The following is an 18,114-nucleotide window of genomic DNA, read 5'->3' as shown; positions in this document are numbered from 1 at the left end:
GTAATAATGCTGCAGTGAACATGGGGTTGTATGTATCTCTTTGAGATCCTGATTTCAGTTCATTCGGATAAATACCTAGAACTGGGATTGCCCAATCATATGGTAGTTCTATTTTTAATTTTTTGAGGTACCTTTATAGTGTTTTCCATAGTGGCTGTAAGAACTAGAAATTCTTTCCATAAGATCTCTTTTCCATCTAGTATCTACAGATGGCTGGCTAAGAATGTCCTTGGGTTTTTTTTTCTCTCATTTTTTGTTTCTTTATCTTAAAGAGTTACTTTCAGAACGTCTCACCTCGTAAACATGTTTTGATTTCTTAATGATGCCTTTATATCATGTGGTGAAACTGCCATAGTCAAGGAGAGAAGCAGAACTCAGAATTACTGTAAGCTGCTGCCTGTTTTCTCCAAGGCAGAAGGGAGAAAGGACTGTCTTTGGGCTTCCACCTCTGGATTCTTTATTCTCTTTCCATATTTCCTCTTACCCACACTCCCAGATTCTTTTACTTAACAGGAGGTCCCTGGGCCTTCCCTTGTTAGCTCTTAACCTCATTCCCCTCAAACTTCTCATCCCGTGGCTGGAGCCTGACCCTGAACTTGTCGAATGGATTTCTAAGGGTTTTCAGGAGATACACTTGTGTTTATCATCGTTTGAAACGAAGTATCTGGCCTTTGATAGGTACAGGAAAGAGAATCTTCATCTTTCTGAGAAAAACCCCTGACGGAACGGGAATGGTCAAATAGGTATCTCCTTACTGCCCTCGCGTGGTGAAAAGTGGAGACTGCTGGGAGGAGGAAAAAAATATGTCAATTCAGTCCACCTCTACCTGAATTTTTTTTTTTTTATGGAACTGTAGTTGATTTACAATATCGTGTTAGTTTAAGGTGTACAGCAAAGTGATTCAGTTATACATGCATATATATGTATATATAGTCTTTTTCAGATTCTTTTCCATTATAAGTTATTACAAGATTTTGAGTATAGTTCCTTCTGCTATACAGGAAGTCCTTGTTGTCTGTCTTTTTTTTTTTTTTTTTTTTTTGCGGTACGCGGGCCTCTCACTGTTGTGGCCTCTCCCGTTGCGGAGCACAGGCTCCGGACGCGCAGGCTCAGCGGCCATGGCTCATGGGCCCAGCTGCTCCACAGCATGTGGGATCTTCCCGGACCGGGGCACGAACCCGTGTCCCCTGCATCGGCAGGCGGACTCTCAACCACTGCGCCACCAGTGGCCCTGTCTATTTTATATATAGTAGTGTCTATCTGTTAATCCCATACTCCTAATTTATCCCCTCTCCCCCTTTAGCAACCATAAGGTTGTTTTCTGTGTCTGTGACTCTTTCTGTTTTGTAGATAAGTTCATTTGTATCATATTTTAGATTCCACATGTGATATCATATATTTGTTTTTCTCCGTCTGACTTAGTATGATAATCTCTAGGTCCATCCATGTTGCTGCAAATGGCATTATTTCCTTCTTTTTTATGGCTAAGTAATAGTCCATTGTATATATATACCATATTTTCTTTATCCATTCATCTGTTGATGGACATTTAGGTTGCTTTCATGTCTTGGCTATTGTAAATAGTGCTGCTATGAACATAGGGGTACAAGTATCTTTTCAAATTATGGTTTTCTCTGGATATATACCTAGGAGTGGGATTGCTGGATCATATGGCAACTCTATTTTTAGTTTTTTAAGGAAGCTCCATACTGTTCTCCATAGTGGCTGTATCAATTTACATTCCCACCAACAGTGCAGGAGGGTTCCCTTTTCTCCACACCCTCTCCAGCATTTACTATTTGTAGACTTTTTGACGATGGCTGTTCTGAGTGGTGTGAGGTGATTGTTGTTTTGATTTGCATTTCTCTAATAATTAGTGATGATGAGCATCTTTTCATGTGCATGTTGGCCATCTGTATGTCTTCTTTGGGGAAATGTCTATTTAGATCTTCTGCCCGAATTATTTAAAGATTAAGACATTTATCCTTACAGGCCTTGAGAGAAGCCTTGGCTTTCCTGACCAATGAGAAATCAGAATGAAATGAAGTTATCTACACCTGTATTTTTAATGTTACCCTAAAATATCCTCATTTTACAAGTGTGTGAAAATCCCTGCCCTCTCTACCATCAGCCATTTACACAATGGTTGTGTATAAGTTTATGACTGTTAGAAGAGATGAGGAAATCCCTGAGTGCTTTCAGTTGTTATCTGCCTTTTTAAAATTAGAGGTAATGCTGGGGTTAAATTTTCCATTTAAGATTCCATTGGGGCTTCCCTGGTGGCACAGTGGTTGAGAGTCCGCCTGCCGATGCAGGGGACACGGGTTCGTGCCCCGGTCCAGGAAGATCCCACATGCCGTGGCTGGGCCCATGGGCAATGGCCGCTGGGCCTGCGCATCTGGAGCCTGTGCTCCGCAACGGGAGAGGCCACAACAGTGAGAGGCCCGCGTCCCACAAAAAAAAAAAAAAAAGAAAAAGATTCCATTGGGAATTAAAACAATAAATTGTCCTTTAGGTAAAGTGGTAAATGTTACTAGTTTTTTGTTTTGTTTTGTTTTATCTTTAATGTTACTAGTTTTTTAAAATAGCAATTTGGGGGAGTTCCCTGGTGATCTGGTGGTTAGGACTCGGCGCTTTCACTGTCGTGGCCCACATTCAGTCCCTGGTCGGGGACCTGAGATCCCACAGGCTGTGCAGCAAGGCCGAAAAAAAAAAAAAAAAAGGTAATTTGGATTATTTGGAAATTCCCTACGTAAGCATCTTTAGTAATTGTGTTATTAAAATAAAAACAGTTTACAACCATTGAAACAAAACATTAATGGAATGTGAACATTATCACAGGAGTGACAGTTTCTTCTTCAGCGTTTGTTATTTATTCATTTCTTATTAAATAAAATATTTATTTTCCCCCTTCAAGCAATGTACTTAGTTTACCCAAATATTGAAAGTAATCTTGAAGACAAATGTTTAAACAAAACAGTTTTCAAAATCATCTAAGGAATAGTTTTTCCCAATGTGTAAGATGTTAAAGGAAATGATTTTTTAGATAATAGCCATATATTTGAGCAGCTAAGAAAAATTACGGGGCTTCCCTGGTGGCGCAGTGGTTAAGAATCCGCCTGCCAATGCAGGGGACACGGGTTCGATCCCTGGCCCGGGAAGATCGCACATGCTGCGGAGCAACTAAGCCCGTGTGCCACAACTACTGAGCCTGCGTGCCACAACTACTGAAGCCTGCACGCCTCGAGCCCGTGCTCCGCAACAAGAGAAGCCAAGGCAATGAGAAGCCCACGCAAGGGAGAGTAGCCCCCGCTCGCCACAACTAGAGAAAGCCTGCGCATAGCAACAAAGACCCAACACAGCCAAAAATAAATAAATAAAATGAATAAATTTATAAAAAACAAATTAGGACCTAGGAAAACCTTGGATTAAATTGTTCAAGTGTTGTGCACACTAAGAAAATTTCTTCCTATGAATGAGAAAATGTAATCAATTCCAGATTGAAAAATGCCATTTCCTTTTGAGAAAAACAGATATGACTATAGGCCACGTTATTTGGTAGCGAGTTTTTTTTTTTTTAATTGGAGTGTAGTTGATTTACAATGTTATGTTAGTTTCAGGTGTACAACAAAGTGATTCAGTTATACATATACATATATTCATTCTTTTTCAGATTCTTTTCTCATATAGGTTATCACAGAATAATGAGTAGAGTTCCTTGTGCTATACAGTAGGTCCTTGTTGGTTATCTATCTTATATACAGTAGTGTATATATGTTAATCCCAAGTTCCTGATTTATCCCTCCCCCTTGGTAACCAGAAGCTTGTTTTCGATATCTGTAAGTCTGTTTCTGTTTTGAAAATAAGTTCATTTGTATCATTTCTTAAAATTAGATTCCACATGTGATATCATATGATATTTGTCTTTCTCTGTCTGACTTACTTCACTTAGTATGATGATCTCTAAGTCTCCATCCATGCTGCTGCAAATGACATTATTTAGTTCTTTTTTAGGGCTGAGTAAGTGAGCTTTAAAGTGCACTTAAGGAGTTCCCTGGTGGCCTAGGATTCCGGGCTTTCACTGCTGTGGCCGGGGTTCAGTCCCTGGTCGGGGAATCTGCAAGCCAAAAAAAACACACCAGAAGCCAGCACACTTGCCAGCTACCTGCAGCTCTGCTGTTGAAGGACCGTTCAGTGCTCCCAGCAAAAGCCGGCCCTCCCCTTGTGCATCCCTTGTCTTGATGTTTCTCCTCCTCTCCTTCTCCATCTTGTTGGGTCCTTCCCCCATCAGCATACAACATCCTGTTTTCCCCCCTATTTTATAAAAGCCCCCGTTGGCCTCACCTCTCCTTCCAGCTGTCACTCACATTTCTCTATCTTTTTGCAGCAAAGCTTGGGAAAATTGTATAAATTCACTGTCTTCAATTTTTCTCATCTCATTTTCTTTGGAAGCCAGTCAATCTTTTAGCCTCATCATTTCACTGAAACTGCTGTTGTCAAGTTCACCAGTAATCACGAGCTCGTGGAGCATCCAGTGGTCAGTTCTCATTTCGAAACTTACTGGACGCCTGAGCAGCTTTGGACCCAGTGAAACACTGAAGGGACCACTTCCTGCTCCTTCTCAGCCTCCTTTGCTGGTTCTTCCTCATTCCCTGGGCTCCCAATTCAGTCCTTTTGTTGCAGGAAGGGGGCCCCCTTCCAGGGCCCGAGGTAGGCTCTTGTCTAACGCTCGGAAGTGAATTGTCCGAGGAGACACACGTGCTGGCCAAGCAAGAGACCTTATTGGGAAGGGGCGCCCGGGCGGAGAGCAGGAGGGTGAGGGAGCCCAGGAGGACGGCTCTGCCACGGGGCTCGCGGTCTCGGGTTTTATGGTGATGGGGTTACTTTCCCAGTTGCCTCTGGCCAGTCATCTTGCTTAACCCGTAGTCTGACTCAGGGCCTTTCGTGGTGGCTGGCGCAGCTCTCAGCCAGGAGGGATTCCAGCGCGAGGGTTTGTGGGAGGTTAGCAGGACATATTGTCTCCCCCCTCCTCCTTTTTCCCCACCCGAATGCTTCTGGGTTAGTTTTACAAGACATACTATGGGCTGGGGTCTCCTCCCTCCTTGTGGCCCCTCCCGAATTCTCCCGGTTAGTTTTCAGCAGCAGCACCATGTTCTTTATCGGGACCCCGTGATGTGAGACAGTTCGGGCCAGCGGTTGTCTTCGTGCCTGGCCCAGGCGGGTGGTTTCCGTCAATGGTTGCTTAACACTTTGACATCTGTCTTGTATAAACTCTAGTTCCCTCCGTAATCTCCAGCCTCATGATGTTAAGTTCCTTCCGTAAACTGCTGATCCCTAAATGTATATCTGTGGCCTGGACTCTCCAATAAATTCCCAACTCTGTGTATCCAACTGCCTACTTCACGTCGTCACTAGGGTTTCTAACAGACGTCTCAGAACAGAATTTCCGACCTTCCCTCACAGCGGAGGCCCCTCCAGAAGATATGTCCATGTCCTAACCCCTGGAAAGGGTCATTGTGACCTTGTTTGGAAAAAGGGTCTTTGCAGATGTCGATTGAAAAGAAAATGCATAGGAGAATTATGTTTTATTCGGCGGACTTGCTGGCCATAAGCCCAGGAGAGAGACAGCCTCTCAGAGAGGTCTGAGCGACTGTAAAGGAGGAAGAGCCAGGATACAGAGAAGTTTTTGCCAGAAGAAAACCAAAACCAAACCAAAACAAAACCCAGGTAGTTGGAACGTCAGAAGACTACCGTTAGTTACAGAAAAACGAGCTGGGCCAAGTTAATGAATTCAGCACTTTTCTTTTGTATGGAAAGATGCAAGAGTCTGGGCTCCTTGAAATCATTCCTCTGATGTGCACCCTAACTGTCTAGGGCTGGTATCCCGTGTTTTCTCCACCCTGAGGGGACTCAGGGTGCACAGGCTGGGGCGGCTGCAGTGACTGCTGGATGATGGCCACAACATCCTTTGTTTCCTGTTATGGAAGGTGACTTTTTTTGTCCACACAGATGTGATTAAGTTAAGGATGTAGCCATGAGCTTATCCTGGGTGAGCCCTAAACCCAAGGAAGAATCTCTCCAGGTGACTTTGACATATCACTATCCTCACTCCCATCCCACTGGGAACCACTGATTTCTGGCATTTTTGTGGTGAAGGCAGAGTAGGGAGGAAGGAAACAAGAAAAAAAAAAATCACAGACACACACACACACAGCACTCGTTTCCATTCCTTTAGCTCTGACTTACAATTTCTACATCTGTCCCATAAAGATCATGGTCTTCTCTTATGAAAATAATTTAAGAAAAACCATTGACCGAAACCACCTGCCTGGGCCAGGCATGCAGATATTTCTAAGGGCACAAATATAATTAAGCTGTGTGTTGAAGTTATAATACAAACCTCCTATAAATCATTTCCAGACAAAGAGATGCAAGTTTATTTTCTCCAAGCCCATTTCTGATGTCAGCCATAATTAAAACAAGTCTGAAGAATTGAGACAATGTGTGGTGCAGAGAGGTTTTTAATCTTTCAGGAGGAACTAGAAACTAAAGGCTGTATATGTACAAATTCAGCAGAAAATGAAAGGATAAAATTATCACTTTATGGAATTGTTAGGACTGAAAAATGTCAAGAGGACTAGGGTAAATTATCCAACATGAAATGAAGATAAATCAACCAACACAACTTCACACACTTCTTGGGTACCGAATTTGTGCAGGGCTGTCTACAAAGTACAGGGAAAAATAGAGAGGGATGCGGGTAAGCATTCATGTTAGCAGAGGGTCCACAGTCTAGTTAAATAGGAAGACAGTAAGTACCTGGCAAGGGCTTCAGGATCTATACAAGGCACTTCTCCATGGGGAGTACATGCAGCCAGAGGGGACAGGGGACAGGGAGAGAAGTTGGTACCAGAGACCCTGGGAGCTGGTGGGTCAGAGGGAAACACTATAAACCAGGGGAGGGAAAGATCCTTAGAAGATGTGTCAAGTCCAGAATTTCTCTGCTGTTTCACAGTTCAAGGATTTGGGGATTGGCTGTTTCTCTAAAATACCGCTTATAACCTGCTGGTTTATCCTTGCACGTCAGAAAAGCAGACTATGCCACAAGGCACCTGTAGGCCCAGGCTTGCCAGGTGCCCAGGGCTCAGCAGTGAGTGATGAAGCAATCTTCCTCCCAGCCGGCGCTACTTGGCAGGGCCACGTAAGCAATGCTTGTTAACTGATTTTCAGTAAGTGCCCTACGTATGAACCTTCAAGTGTCGAACTTTCCCAGATGAGAACGTGCGTTTTCATGTCCAGTCACGTAAGTTAGTTCACGTGTCCGGCGTACACTGTCACGTGTGTGCATCCTCTACAAGTGGTCGTGCTTTTGTGTACTGTACAGTACTGTATAGAGTACAGTAGTGCAGTATGTTTATTTCAAGCTAGATCCACGAGAGGACAACCTCATTGAACTCCTTGCTGTGCAACACGAGCTTACTAATGATCTGATGGGATCTGCCTCCAGAGAAAGGACGAAGAGAGACGAGAGGAGGAAGTAAACTGAAAAACTGAAGAGATTCACGACGCAGGAGACGGCAAGGGGTTTTTCTTTATTTGAGGAGGCACTGTGAGTTTCTCAGGCACAGGACCCGAACGTAGACTGGTAGACGAAGGTTGCAGCAGCCATTCAGAATGCAATCCAGTGCTACTGTGTCATCTCTGATGAGAAGAAAAGAGCTACTACCCAGACATCACTGGATCGTTTTTCAAGAGGGTAGGTAGACTTGAATTCAGCAAGGAACCAGAACCTGTGCCATCCACGTCAGGCGTGCGTGAAGTTGCAGCTCGCCCTCCATCTCCTGTTGCTGACGACCCTTCAGCTCTACCATTGCCCACCTCCTCTCCCTCCTCCAGTCAGTTACTCTTCTTGCCTGTTCACTCGATGCCAGCCCCTGGATGCCAGCTGCTGTACTGTACTACTGGGCTTTTCAAGGGACTGTACTGTAAGATTAAAAATATTTTCTTTATTTTTTGTTTGTTTTTTTATGTATTATTTGTGTGAGAAGTATTCTAAACCTACTACAGTACAGTACTATATAGCTGATTGCGTTAGTTGCATACCGAGGTTAACTTTGTCGGACTTATGAACAAATTGGACTTACGAACGTGCTCCCGGAACGGAACTTAAGTACTGTGTTTGAACCAACACTTGTCACCTCGAACAGGAGTGAACATGTAGGTTTTCGACATTTCAAGGATTAGTGTTCAACAAAACTGAAGGTGAGTGAACTGGAGACAATTAGAAACATCTTCGATATTTCTGTTTCAATGCCTGAGTATCCTACGGCCATACAAGGGGATACTACATGAGGGTTGAAGTGATCGGGGATAGTTCTGGCATTAAACATGATAAGAAATTAGGTCCAGGGTATATTAAGTGAAAAGAAACATGTTGCACAACCATATATCTAATATATGCCAATTTTTTAAAAGCTCCATTACTCGTTTGGTATTTCTCTTAGTTTTGTTCACCTCCATTATTTCAGACTCTGGAAATTCTCTTTCATTCTTCCCTTAAAATATAAAAACTGCCATGAAAACACTCTGGCCAGAGTCAAGGCAGTCTGCTTAGCTGAGGACAGTGTGTACCTGCTAGGACAGTGTGACGTCCTTCACCTGCCACTTACAGTGTCACCATGTCTGCAGTCTACCTATGTGAGTGGCTTGGTCACAACCAAACCAGACTGTGTATATATATATGTATGAATGTGTGCCTGCTTGTGTTATACATGGAGAGAAAGCAAGTGTGGTAAAATATCAACAACTTAACATTTCTAGGAGTGTCCACTCTACTAGTTCTTCAACTTTTCCATGTTTAATTTTTTTCAAAATAAAAAGTTGGGGAAAAGAAATAAATGTTCCCTGGACTTGAAGCACCACCCCAAAACTTCTTAATGTAGGTAGACTTACTAGACCAATTTCACTGGCATAAGGTGGCCATGGCCACTTACTTTTATAACTTAAAAAAAAATTTTTTTACCTTTTTTTTTTTTTTTTTGGCCGTGCTGCATGGCTTGAGGGATCTTCGTTCCCTGACCAGGAATCAAGCCCGTGTCCCCTGCAGTGGAAGCGTGGAGTCTTAACCACTGGACCGCCAGGGAAGTCCCTTTAACTTTTAAAATTGTCCAGGTTGGCTGTCTTCTGATTCTTTTGTATTATTTATTAATGTACTAGAAATAAAATCTGCCATTTTATTAAAAAAAAAACCCAGCAATGCTCAGCTATTATCATTTTCTTCATTTTTTCAAAATGGACCAAAGCAGGGCTATGTTTGAGACACCAGTTTTATACAGCTCTGCTTTAAGAACCAGGCAAACTATAGGACTTGATCATTGGCAGTGACCAACATAACGTTTCATAGGTCTCCATAAACTTCAGTGTGAGCATGCTGACGTCCCTGAAACGCAAAGAGGAGACAGTACACTGACCTCCGCCACCAGATCAGCACTCTCATGGGTTTTCTGTTTCCTCACACAAAGCTTCGACGGGGTTTTGATATGCAGTCCTCCCAAGCACAGACTCCCTCCAAAGGCAACAGGACTAGGACCGTCAAAAACCACTGAAAAAGGTCAACTGTATTTTCAGAGTTGGACATCAAATGTTTAAGGACTGTGAAACATAGGAACCCTATTCCCCCGGTGTTTGCTGACCAACCCAAAGCAATTGGCATTGATTGCAGACTTGGATTCCAGTAATTCTTTTTTTTTTAATATTTATTTTGGCTATGCCAGGTCTTCGTTGCAGCATGAGGGATCTTTAGTTGCAGCATGTGGGATCTTTAGTTGCAGCATGTGGGATCTCTAGTTGCAGCATGTGGGATCTAGTTCCCTGACCAGGGATCGAACCCGGGCCCTCTGCATTAGGAGCACGGAGTCTTAGCCACTGGACCGCCAGGGAAGTCCCCCCGGCAATTCTTGAACGTGTCTAGACACCTGTGAACTCGCCATCTTACCGATTGTTTCACTGGATGAAAGCCAGACAATCCACCGACTCCCAGTCTTTCAAGACACGGAGACTAAACCAGAGGCAAAATGATATTCTGATGCTCCACTTTTAAGGTTAGGGCTTTGTGGGTTTTCCTGGTGGACCCTGGCATGTTTAATAATTGCATGGTTCACTGTGGATCTTTAATGAGAAAAGGTACAAATTACCGTTCAAAGTAAATTATATTGTCTACACAGCCATTCCCTAATCTAGAGGAAAAGGGTGAGTTGGTGTGGAAATGAGCAGCTCAGGGAGATATATACACACTTACACACACACACACGTGCGCACACGACAGTTAAGCATCTGAAGCATCAATATCTATGCTTGCTTTATTACTTCTAAAAATTAAGAATAGTCTAGTATAGCTATTCTGGTCTTTCTTTACAGAATAACACTGTAAAATTTAGAATTCAGATTAACTCTTTCAAGGGCAATGCTAAATTCAGGCTGGAAACTGCTGGCTTATACATCTACAATCAGAATGATTTTGAAACACTTGCACTTATAATGCATGCAGAATTTGGAAACTACAATATACTAAGTTATTTAAAAGGCATGCAGAATTTGGAAACTACAATATACTAAGGCATGCAGAATTTGGAAACTACAATATACTAAGGCATGCAGAATTTGGAAACTACAATATACTAAGGCATGCAGAATTTGGAAACTACATCATAAGGCATGCAGAGTTTGGAAACTACGATATACTAAGTTATTTAAAAATACTGAGCCCCAAAGTACATATCACTTAACACAGTATTTGTTGCTTTTCCTGGACTGAATCACAATAAATCCTTCAACACAGCCTGTGCAATTAACAGACCCAGCTTTGATACTCACTGGCAAATGACTCCTGTTTCCTGAAGGAATTACTGAGCTCCCCAGGGTCCAGGCTCTGTAGGCTGTCCTCACCAATGCCATGCATTCTAACAAACTGTATTTTTGGATGCCAAAACATCATAGGGTTGAAAGGCAATAAATCTCTATACCAAGATGAACACACCTCAGTGTGAAGTTTTAAAGTGCTACCAGAAAGTCAAATAATTGCCTATTTATGAACTGTTCACCGAATTTTAAAAGTCTCCATAGATTTTGCCAAGAACTCAAATACTCAGTGACAATCACTTGATTCTTCAAAGAACGTGCAAGATAACTTGGGGGGGGGGGTTCTTTGTTTTGTTGGACCCAGATGTCAATAAACAGAATGGTCAAGACTTGAAAATTCCCGGAAAAGCGTGTGGTAAAAGCAAGGTCTCTCCCTCCCTCGGTGCCTCTGCAACGAGTGTGCCTAGCCACGCAGGGCGCTCACTTAAGCAGGCTTCCCTAGTCCCACACCCCCCAAATTCTGATGCTGTTGGCCTGCGGTGGGCCCAACAGTTTGACTGGGACAAGCATCCCCAGGTGATTCTGATGCAGGTGTGATGTGGACTCGCTCTCTAAGAAACACCCCTTTAAAGCCCAGTTCTTTCTCCTCGATTACACGGACTTCTAAGTACCCAGCATTTTCTCTTTATAAACATGAATCTTCACGAAGATGATTTCCTCAGGTGCATCATTCAATTGGCTCACTTCCTCTCAGCAGACCTGCCACCAAGGAAACCATCAGCATTCAAGACATGATCAACATTGAAAGTAGTTCAGATTTAGCCGTCACGCCTGTTATTTAAAGAAAGAAAAAAAGCTCAACAGTATGTTTCTCTTACTCAGGTTTCCAACACATTTTATTTTGCAGACCACCTGCTTGTAGCTTTTGAGGACCAACATGGGTTTTAATTCCTATAAAACGTCCAATTAATTTCAGTTCTGCAGCAGCCCCTCGGTCCCGCGCACCGAACTTATGGCTTGAGTTCCAGTAACACGTGCGAAGAGGCTGCGCTTTGGCCCCTGAAGAAGGACGCGTCCAGGGTGGAGCCTCTTCCGGGGCTTCGCCTCCCAGGTGGTGGTTTCCTTTGGCAAGAAGTCTGGCTGTTCTCTCGGCTTCGGCGCCTGCAGGCAGGAAGCGCTCAGAAGCTTCCAGCGCAGACGCGTGAGGAATCAGTGCACTTGTGCTTGAGGACAGGAGCCCCCTCCTACTCGTTCCGTAGGTGAAAGTATAAGGAAGCCTCTGTTTTTAAGTTAACACCGATAAACACCTTTTTAGATTGCCTGTTTGTTCTAGAACTACAAAATTTACCTCAAGAAAATATAGGTCCCGTGACTTAAAAGTTTTATAAAACTAAAATCTAGTTTTCCCCCCAATAAACTGTATTTTAGCCAAAACCCTCCCGATGCTTCTAAAGTAATACTAAAAGGGGCATCTGATTATACAAGAGCAATAACAAAAATTAAATATTTATTTGAATAACAAGTTGACGTCCGAGCTGCACAGCTGGCAATACGCGTTTCCACACAGATCACAGGAAGCGTGCACGGAAAAGTACTGGTGCAAAGGACAAGATAACGCTAAGGATCAGGCTAAACAGCTGCTGATTCGAAGAAATCAAAAGGCCTGAAATCACCATACAAAATATAAAATGTATTAAACACTACTATCCACAGAACAGTCTTTATTTTTGATTATATTTAAAACTTATTTGTGTAGCTAATTATATGTTGACTTGTAAATGAGTATTATACATGAACCCCCTTTCGGAGGGCAATTCCTTGCTGCGCTATCGAACATCTACTTACATTGCAGAAAGTGTCCTTTTTTGCTACTGATAAAGAAAACAGTTAATGATATTACTGTAAGTATTAGGAAGGCTACAAAAAAAAGAAGTAACATTTCTTTTTTGTCTTCAAAGTGCTTCCCATGCAGAGTTAAGCACTTGCCTGGTTTAACTGAATGCACTCTTGGGTCAAAGAGATGCTATGGAATTAGAAGACTCAAAGGACTCATGCAACCCTCTCGCTACTGGGATACCATTTTGTCACTCACTCACCAATTCTGTCTTTCCAGAATACCATTCCAGACGCTTCAAAAAGGATCAGACTGATAATGATAAATATACACAAAATGAAAAGACACAAACTGCTATTTGACACTACAGTGGGTAATGTCTGTGCTACGTGAAAGCACCTTTAAAAAGAGCCTACTCGGCAAGAGATAAGTGTCTAAAGATTCAAAATGAATCAACAGTATTGGATAACAATATAATTCTCAACTCAGAAGCTGCCTCAAGATTAGGTGCATCTTCAGTTAATGTAACGGGAAAAAAAGGCAATGGATTTTATTTGATTAATTGCATCCACTCACAAATCGACCTAAGGTCACCAGATGTGTAGACACAATGAGATTTTTGTCATTGTTGTTTATAGTCTTTAATTGAAATGATGATAGAGGAAATAGAGCTATTTAAAAACAAAACCACACAGCTGCCTCGGCCTAGATTAAGAGGTGGCACCAGGTGTGGGGTTCACATTCTGGGTGGCCACCTGTGGCGCGACCTCGATGATCCGGGGTTTGTCGATGATCCTGGCCGTGCGGTTACCCTTCTCCACGATCCCAATAATCCATGCTTGGTGGCCTTCACCGTATTTGGGGGACTTTATCTCTGCGCAGAACCGAGCTGCTTGCTCACGCGGTAAACAGATTAGAAGGCCTCCTGGCAAAGGGAAACGAAAGAAGAAAGGATGACCGTTAACCGTGATGCTGTGTCTGCAGTCTCCCCGCCACTCTCTCTCTAGGAAACATCCGCGCTGAGCTACGTTCTAGGAAGAGGCCGGGTGCACTGTCTTCACCTCTTCCACACTGCGCAGTCATTAGGCAGCCCCTTGGTCAGCTCCTACTGTATTTCAAGACACACGCAACCAACTTTAAATCGTGAAAACGCCCCACCTGAGAATCGTCTGACGCTGTGCAGGTAGGAGTGAGGTGTCTGAGGCTCAGGAGTGTACGTGGAGGCTATCTTTTCCAGGCTGCGCTGAAAGGATTGTTTAAAAACAAGAGAGCACTTCTCCTTTTCTATTTGATTCTCTACATGGAGTCCTCATTTTATAAAAAAAAAAAAAAAAAGAAAAGAAAAAAAAAAGGCTTTTGGTATATATATGTTTTTAAATTTAAAAATTAAGGTCAGGGGGCTTCCCTGGTGGCGCAGTGGTTGAGAATCTGCCTGCTAATGCAGGGGACATGGGTTCGAGCCCTGGTCTGGGAAGATCCCACATGCCACGGAGCAACTAGGCCCGTGAGCCACAACTACTGAGCCTGCGCGTCTGGAGCCTGTGCTCCGCAAGAGAGGCCGCGACAGTGAGAGGCCCGCGCACCGCGATGAAGAGTGGCCCCCACTTGCCACAACTAGAGAAAGCCCTCGCACAGAAACGAAGACCCAACACAGCCAAAAATAAATAAATAAACAAATGTGGGGTTAAAAAAAAAAAAAAAAAAAAATTAAGGTCAGGAAGAAAGTGTGCGTGCCTCAAAGTATCTGGGTTCTGTCCCTGGTTCTGTCATTATCTTCCAAATGGAAAAAATATAAGATATATGAAAAGAAATCTTCATTGGTACTTGAGTAGCTAGGCCAGAATATTTCATATATTTGTAAGTAGAAGAAACACAAATCAGGAAAAAATCTATACTACACTTTTACAAAAAAGGAAAGACTTCTCCTATTTGAAAAGAGACAGGTTGCATTCGTTGGGAATATTCGTTAGTTTCTTCCAATGGATTCCACGCCCTCCAGGTAGCAGGAGCTGTTCCACTAGCAGCAGTTCAGTTGCCCTCGGGGAGCTTATTTCTAAGAAATGGATTTCGTATCTATTTCGAGGCCAGGAAGTGGCAGGATCCTCTCTGCTGCCATGAGAGGCCCACCAGAGACCCCAGGTCCCCCCTAAAGGGCTGGTGCGTGGGTGGGGCTTTGTGGTCTTGGCCTCTGGGGGTCAGAATTTCTCACAACCAGGCCCACCCCAGACTGACTGAATTAGGTTTCCTAGGGGTCTAGTCTAGGCATGGGTATTTTTCTTAATGCCCAGATGATTCAACTGTTTTACCAGGGTAGGGAAACTACTGAGTTATAGAAAAAATAAAATAAGAAGTAAAAGAAACTAGGGGGAGAAACGAGGGTTGTGGGGTGGGGGGAGGCTGTAAAGATGAAACAAGAGATCCAGGTAAAAAGAAGAGAGAAAAAAAATGGTACTTTGGAGACACAGTATACTATTTCATCTCAAAACAGCAATTTTAGACTTTTTTTTGCAAGGAAAAAATACAGCCTCTTCAGTGTAACCTATGGGTACATGGGTTATTTAAAATGCTGAGTTGTCAATGGAAACTGAATGCTGACCCATTTTCCCCATATCCGCCCTCCCTCCCTCCCATCCCATCACCAGACACAAACACTGGACTGAAAATGACACTGCTCATCACAAGCAGGATGGCAGGAGATGCTGCAGGGGGCTGAGAAGCCTTGCAGCCAAAACCTCACGTGGGGTTGGGTGGTGTCCAGCTCCTGGACCTGGCTTCCTCCTCCTCGGGGACATCCCACTGGCCTCCCTGCTTAACCCTCAACCCGGCCTGCGGCCCTGGTACCTGATGTCTCTGGGCAGGTCCCGTGCATGAGGCCAAACATGTTCCCGCAGGCCTTGCTCACAGCTGCCATCTTGGCCAGGACTGGGAGGTTGTGAATCACAAAGGACACCTCATTCCTCTGCTGCTTGGCCAGGTTCTGTGCGTGGCCCAGGATCCCGAAGCCCGTGATGTCGGTGGCCGCGTGGGCGTTGAATGTGTGCATGAGTCCCGCCGCTGCCAGAGGACAGAGGAGCCTTTATCGTCTCGTGTCGTGAATGGAGACCCCGAGAAAACACCCTTCCTCAAACTCTTACATGTGCTTTGATCTCAGAACTCCTAATCGGTCAGCAACAGCATAACACGAAAGTGAAATCAACAAAACCTGGAGTGAAATTCTGAAAGTTGGTTTCTTAGTTCAGTTTGAACCACTCAGAACAGCAGGTTCAACCAACAGTAAATTCCCAGGAAACTAAAATATCTGTAGAGAGGAAATGCCATCTCAACTATCTCAAATGCTATCTCAAAAGGTAAACCTATCTAACTCTCCTAAAATCAAAGAACAAGATCTTTTAAGACTGTCTGACCTAAATTCAAGGTACTTTCCTGATGTCTAAAAGGTTAATCTCTTTTTTATTTTTTAATTAAAAAAATAAAACACTTTATTTTTTGGAGTAGTCTTAGGGTTAGAGAAAATTGAGCAGAAGTGCAGGAAGCTGCCGTACGGTGCCCCCTAGCCCCATTCCTCCTGCATCAACACCCAGCATCAGTGTGGTGCTGTGATGAATGTCAGAGAGTTGGAATCACACAATATTTGGTCTTTTCGGATTGATTTCTTTCACTTAGTGATGTGTACTTTAGGTTTCTCTGTATCTTCTCATGGCTTGATAGCTCACTTCTTTTTAGCACTGAACAATACCACTGTCTGGATGGACCAGTTTATTTATCTGTTCACCACCTACTGAAGGACTTGTTGGTTGCTTCCAAGTTTTGGCAATTATAAATAAAACTGCAACAGACATCCGTGTGCAGGTTTTTGGGTGGACAGAAGTTTTCAATTCATTTGGGTAAATACCAAGGAGCACAACTGCTGGATCACATTAGTAGATTTAGTTTTGTAAGAAACTGCCAACCTCTCTTCCAAAGTGGCTGTACCATTTTGCATTCCCACCAGCAATCAATGAGTTCTTATTGTTCCACATACTCACCAGCATTTGGTGTTCTGGATTTTAGCCATTCTAGTAGATGTGGGGTAGTATCCTGTTTTAATTTGTAATTCCCTAGTGACATATGATGTGGAGCATCTTTTCATATGATTATTTGCCATCTGTATACCTTCCTTGGTGAGGTGCCTGTTCAGATCTTTTTCCCATTTTTTAACTGGATTTTCTTATTGTTGAGTCTTGAGAGTTCTTTGTATATTCTGGATTATCAGTCCTTCATCAGACGTGTTTTGTGAAGATTTAGATTTTCTCCTAGTCTGTGGCTTGTCTTTTCATCCTCTCTCTCTTTCACCGAGAAGTTTTTTTATATTAATGAAGTCCAACTTGTCAATTTTTTCTTTTATGGATAGTGCTGGTGTTATCTTAGTAGTCATCACCAAATTCAAGGTCACCTAAATTTTCTTCTATGTTATCTTCTAGGAGTTTAACAGTCTTGCATTTTACATTTAGGTCTACAATCCATTTTGAGTTAATTTTTATGAAGGGTTTAAGACCTGTGTCTAGATTCATTTTTTGCCTGTGGATGTGTAGTTTTTCCAGCACCATTTGTTGAAAAGATTATCCTTTCTCCATTAAATTACCTTTGCTCCTTTGTCAAAGAGCAGTTCAACTATACTTATACGGGCCTATTTCTGGGCTCTCTATTCTGTTCCATTGATCTATCTGTCTCTTTTTTCACTAACACCATACTGTCTTGATGTCTGCAGCTTCATATGAAGTCTTGAAGTTGGGAAGTGTCACTCCTCCAACCTGCTCTTCTTCATCACTGTGTTGCCTGTTCTGGGTCCGCTGCTTCTCCATATAAACTTCAGAATGAGTTTGTTGATACTCACAAAATAACTTGCTGGAATTTTACTTGGGATTGCATTACTCCTATAGTTGCGAAGAACTGACATCTTGATACTGTTGAGTCCTCCTATCCATGTGCGTGGAATGCCTCCATTTATTTAACCTTTAATTTTTTTCACCAGTTTTGTAGTTTTCCTCATATAGAGCTTGTACATATTTATTTTAAGAGTCACACCGAAGTATTTCATTTTAGGGGGGAAAGTAACGGAAAGGCTAATTTGGAATGAAATATGCCCTGTGTTTACAGAAGTACTCTGGGGTGAATGCCTTTTTTTGGGGTACATTTCCTCTCTTTAGACCAAGATCTCTTTTACTTGGGTGCAATCTCAACGACACATGCAGAGAGAATCGACCCTTCTAGTCCATGGTGCTAGAAAAGCAACTAGGACGGCCCATCCTATTCACACACCTGCACCTGGTGCAGTGGGGCAGCCGATGATATTTAACAAAGCCAAGACCTGCACTTCAGCTCTTCCCAAGCTTTGAGGACCATAGTAGACAAGAGGACCCACTGAGTCCTACAGTCAATAAGAG

At 43.0% G+C, this 18,114-nt stretch overlaps 1 protein-coding gene across 4 annotated transcripts in view; it reads right to left on the bottom strand.

Moving 5' to 3' along the window:
• Positions 1-12,333: 12,333 nt before the first annotated feature.
• SEPHS1 (selenophosphate synthetase 1) overlaps positions 12,334-18,114 on the bottom strand; it is a 28,736-nt gene continuing 22,955 nt past the window's right edge. For all 4 annotated transcript variants that reach the window (XM_081227725.1, XM_081227726.1, XM_081227727.1 and 1 more), the window contains exons 8-9: positions 15,533-15,745; positions 12,334-13,616 (exon numbers count right to left, since the gene is read on the bottom strand). In XM_081227725.1, coding sequence (XP_081083851.1) covers positions 13,402-13,616; positions 15,533-15,745 — 428 coding nt within the window. In that variant the 3' untranslated portion in view covers positions 12,334-13,401. The remainder of the gene's footprint in view (positions 13,617-15,532; positions 15,746-18,114) is intronic.

Source organism: Mesoplodon bidens (genome assembly GCF_964165515.1).
Source record: "Mesoplodon bidens genome assembly, chromosome: 3".
Lineage (NCBI taxonomy): Eukaryota > Metazoa > Chordata > Mammalia > Artiodactyla > Ziphiidae > Mesoplodon > Mesoplodon bidens.
This window is presented reverse-complemented; position numbering and strand designations above follow the sequence as displayed.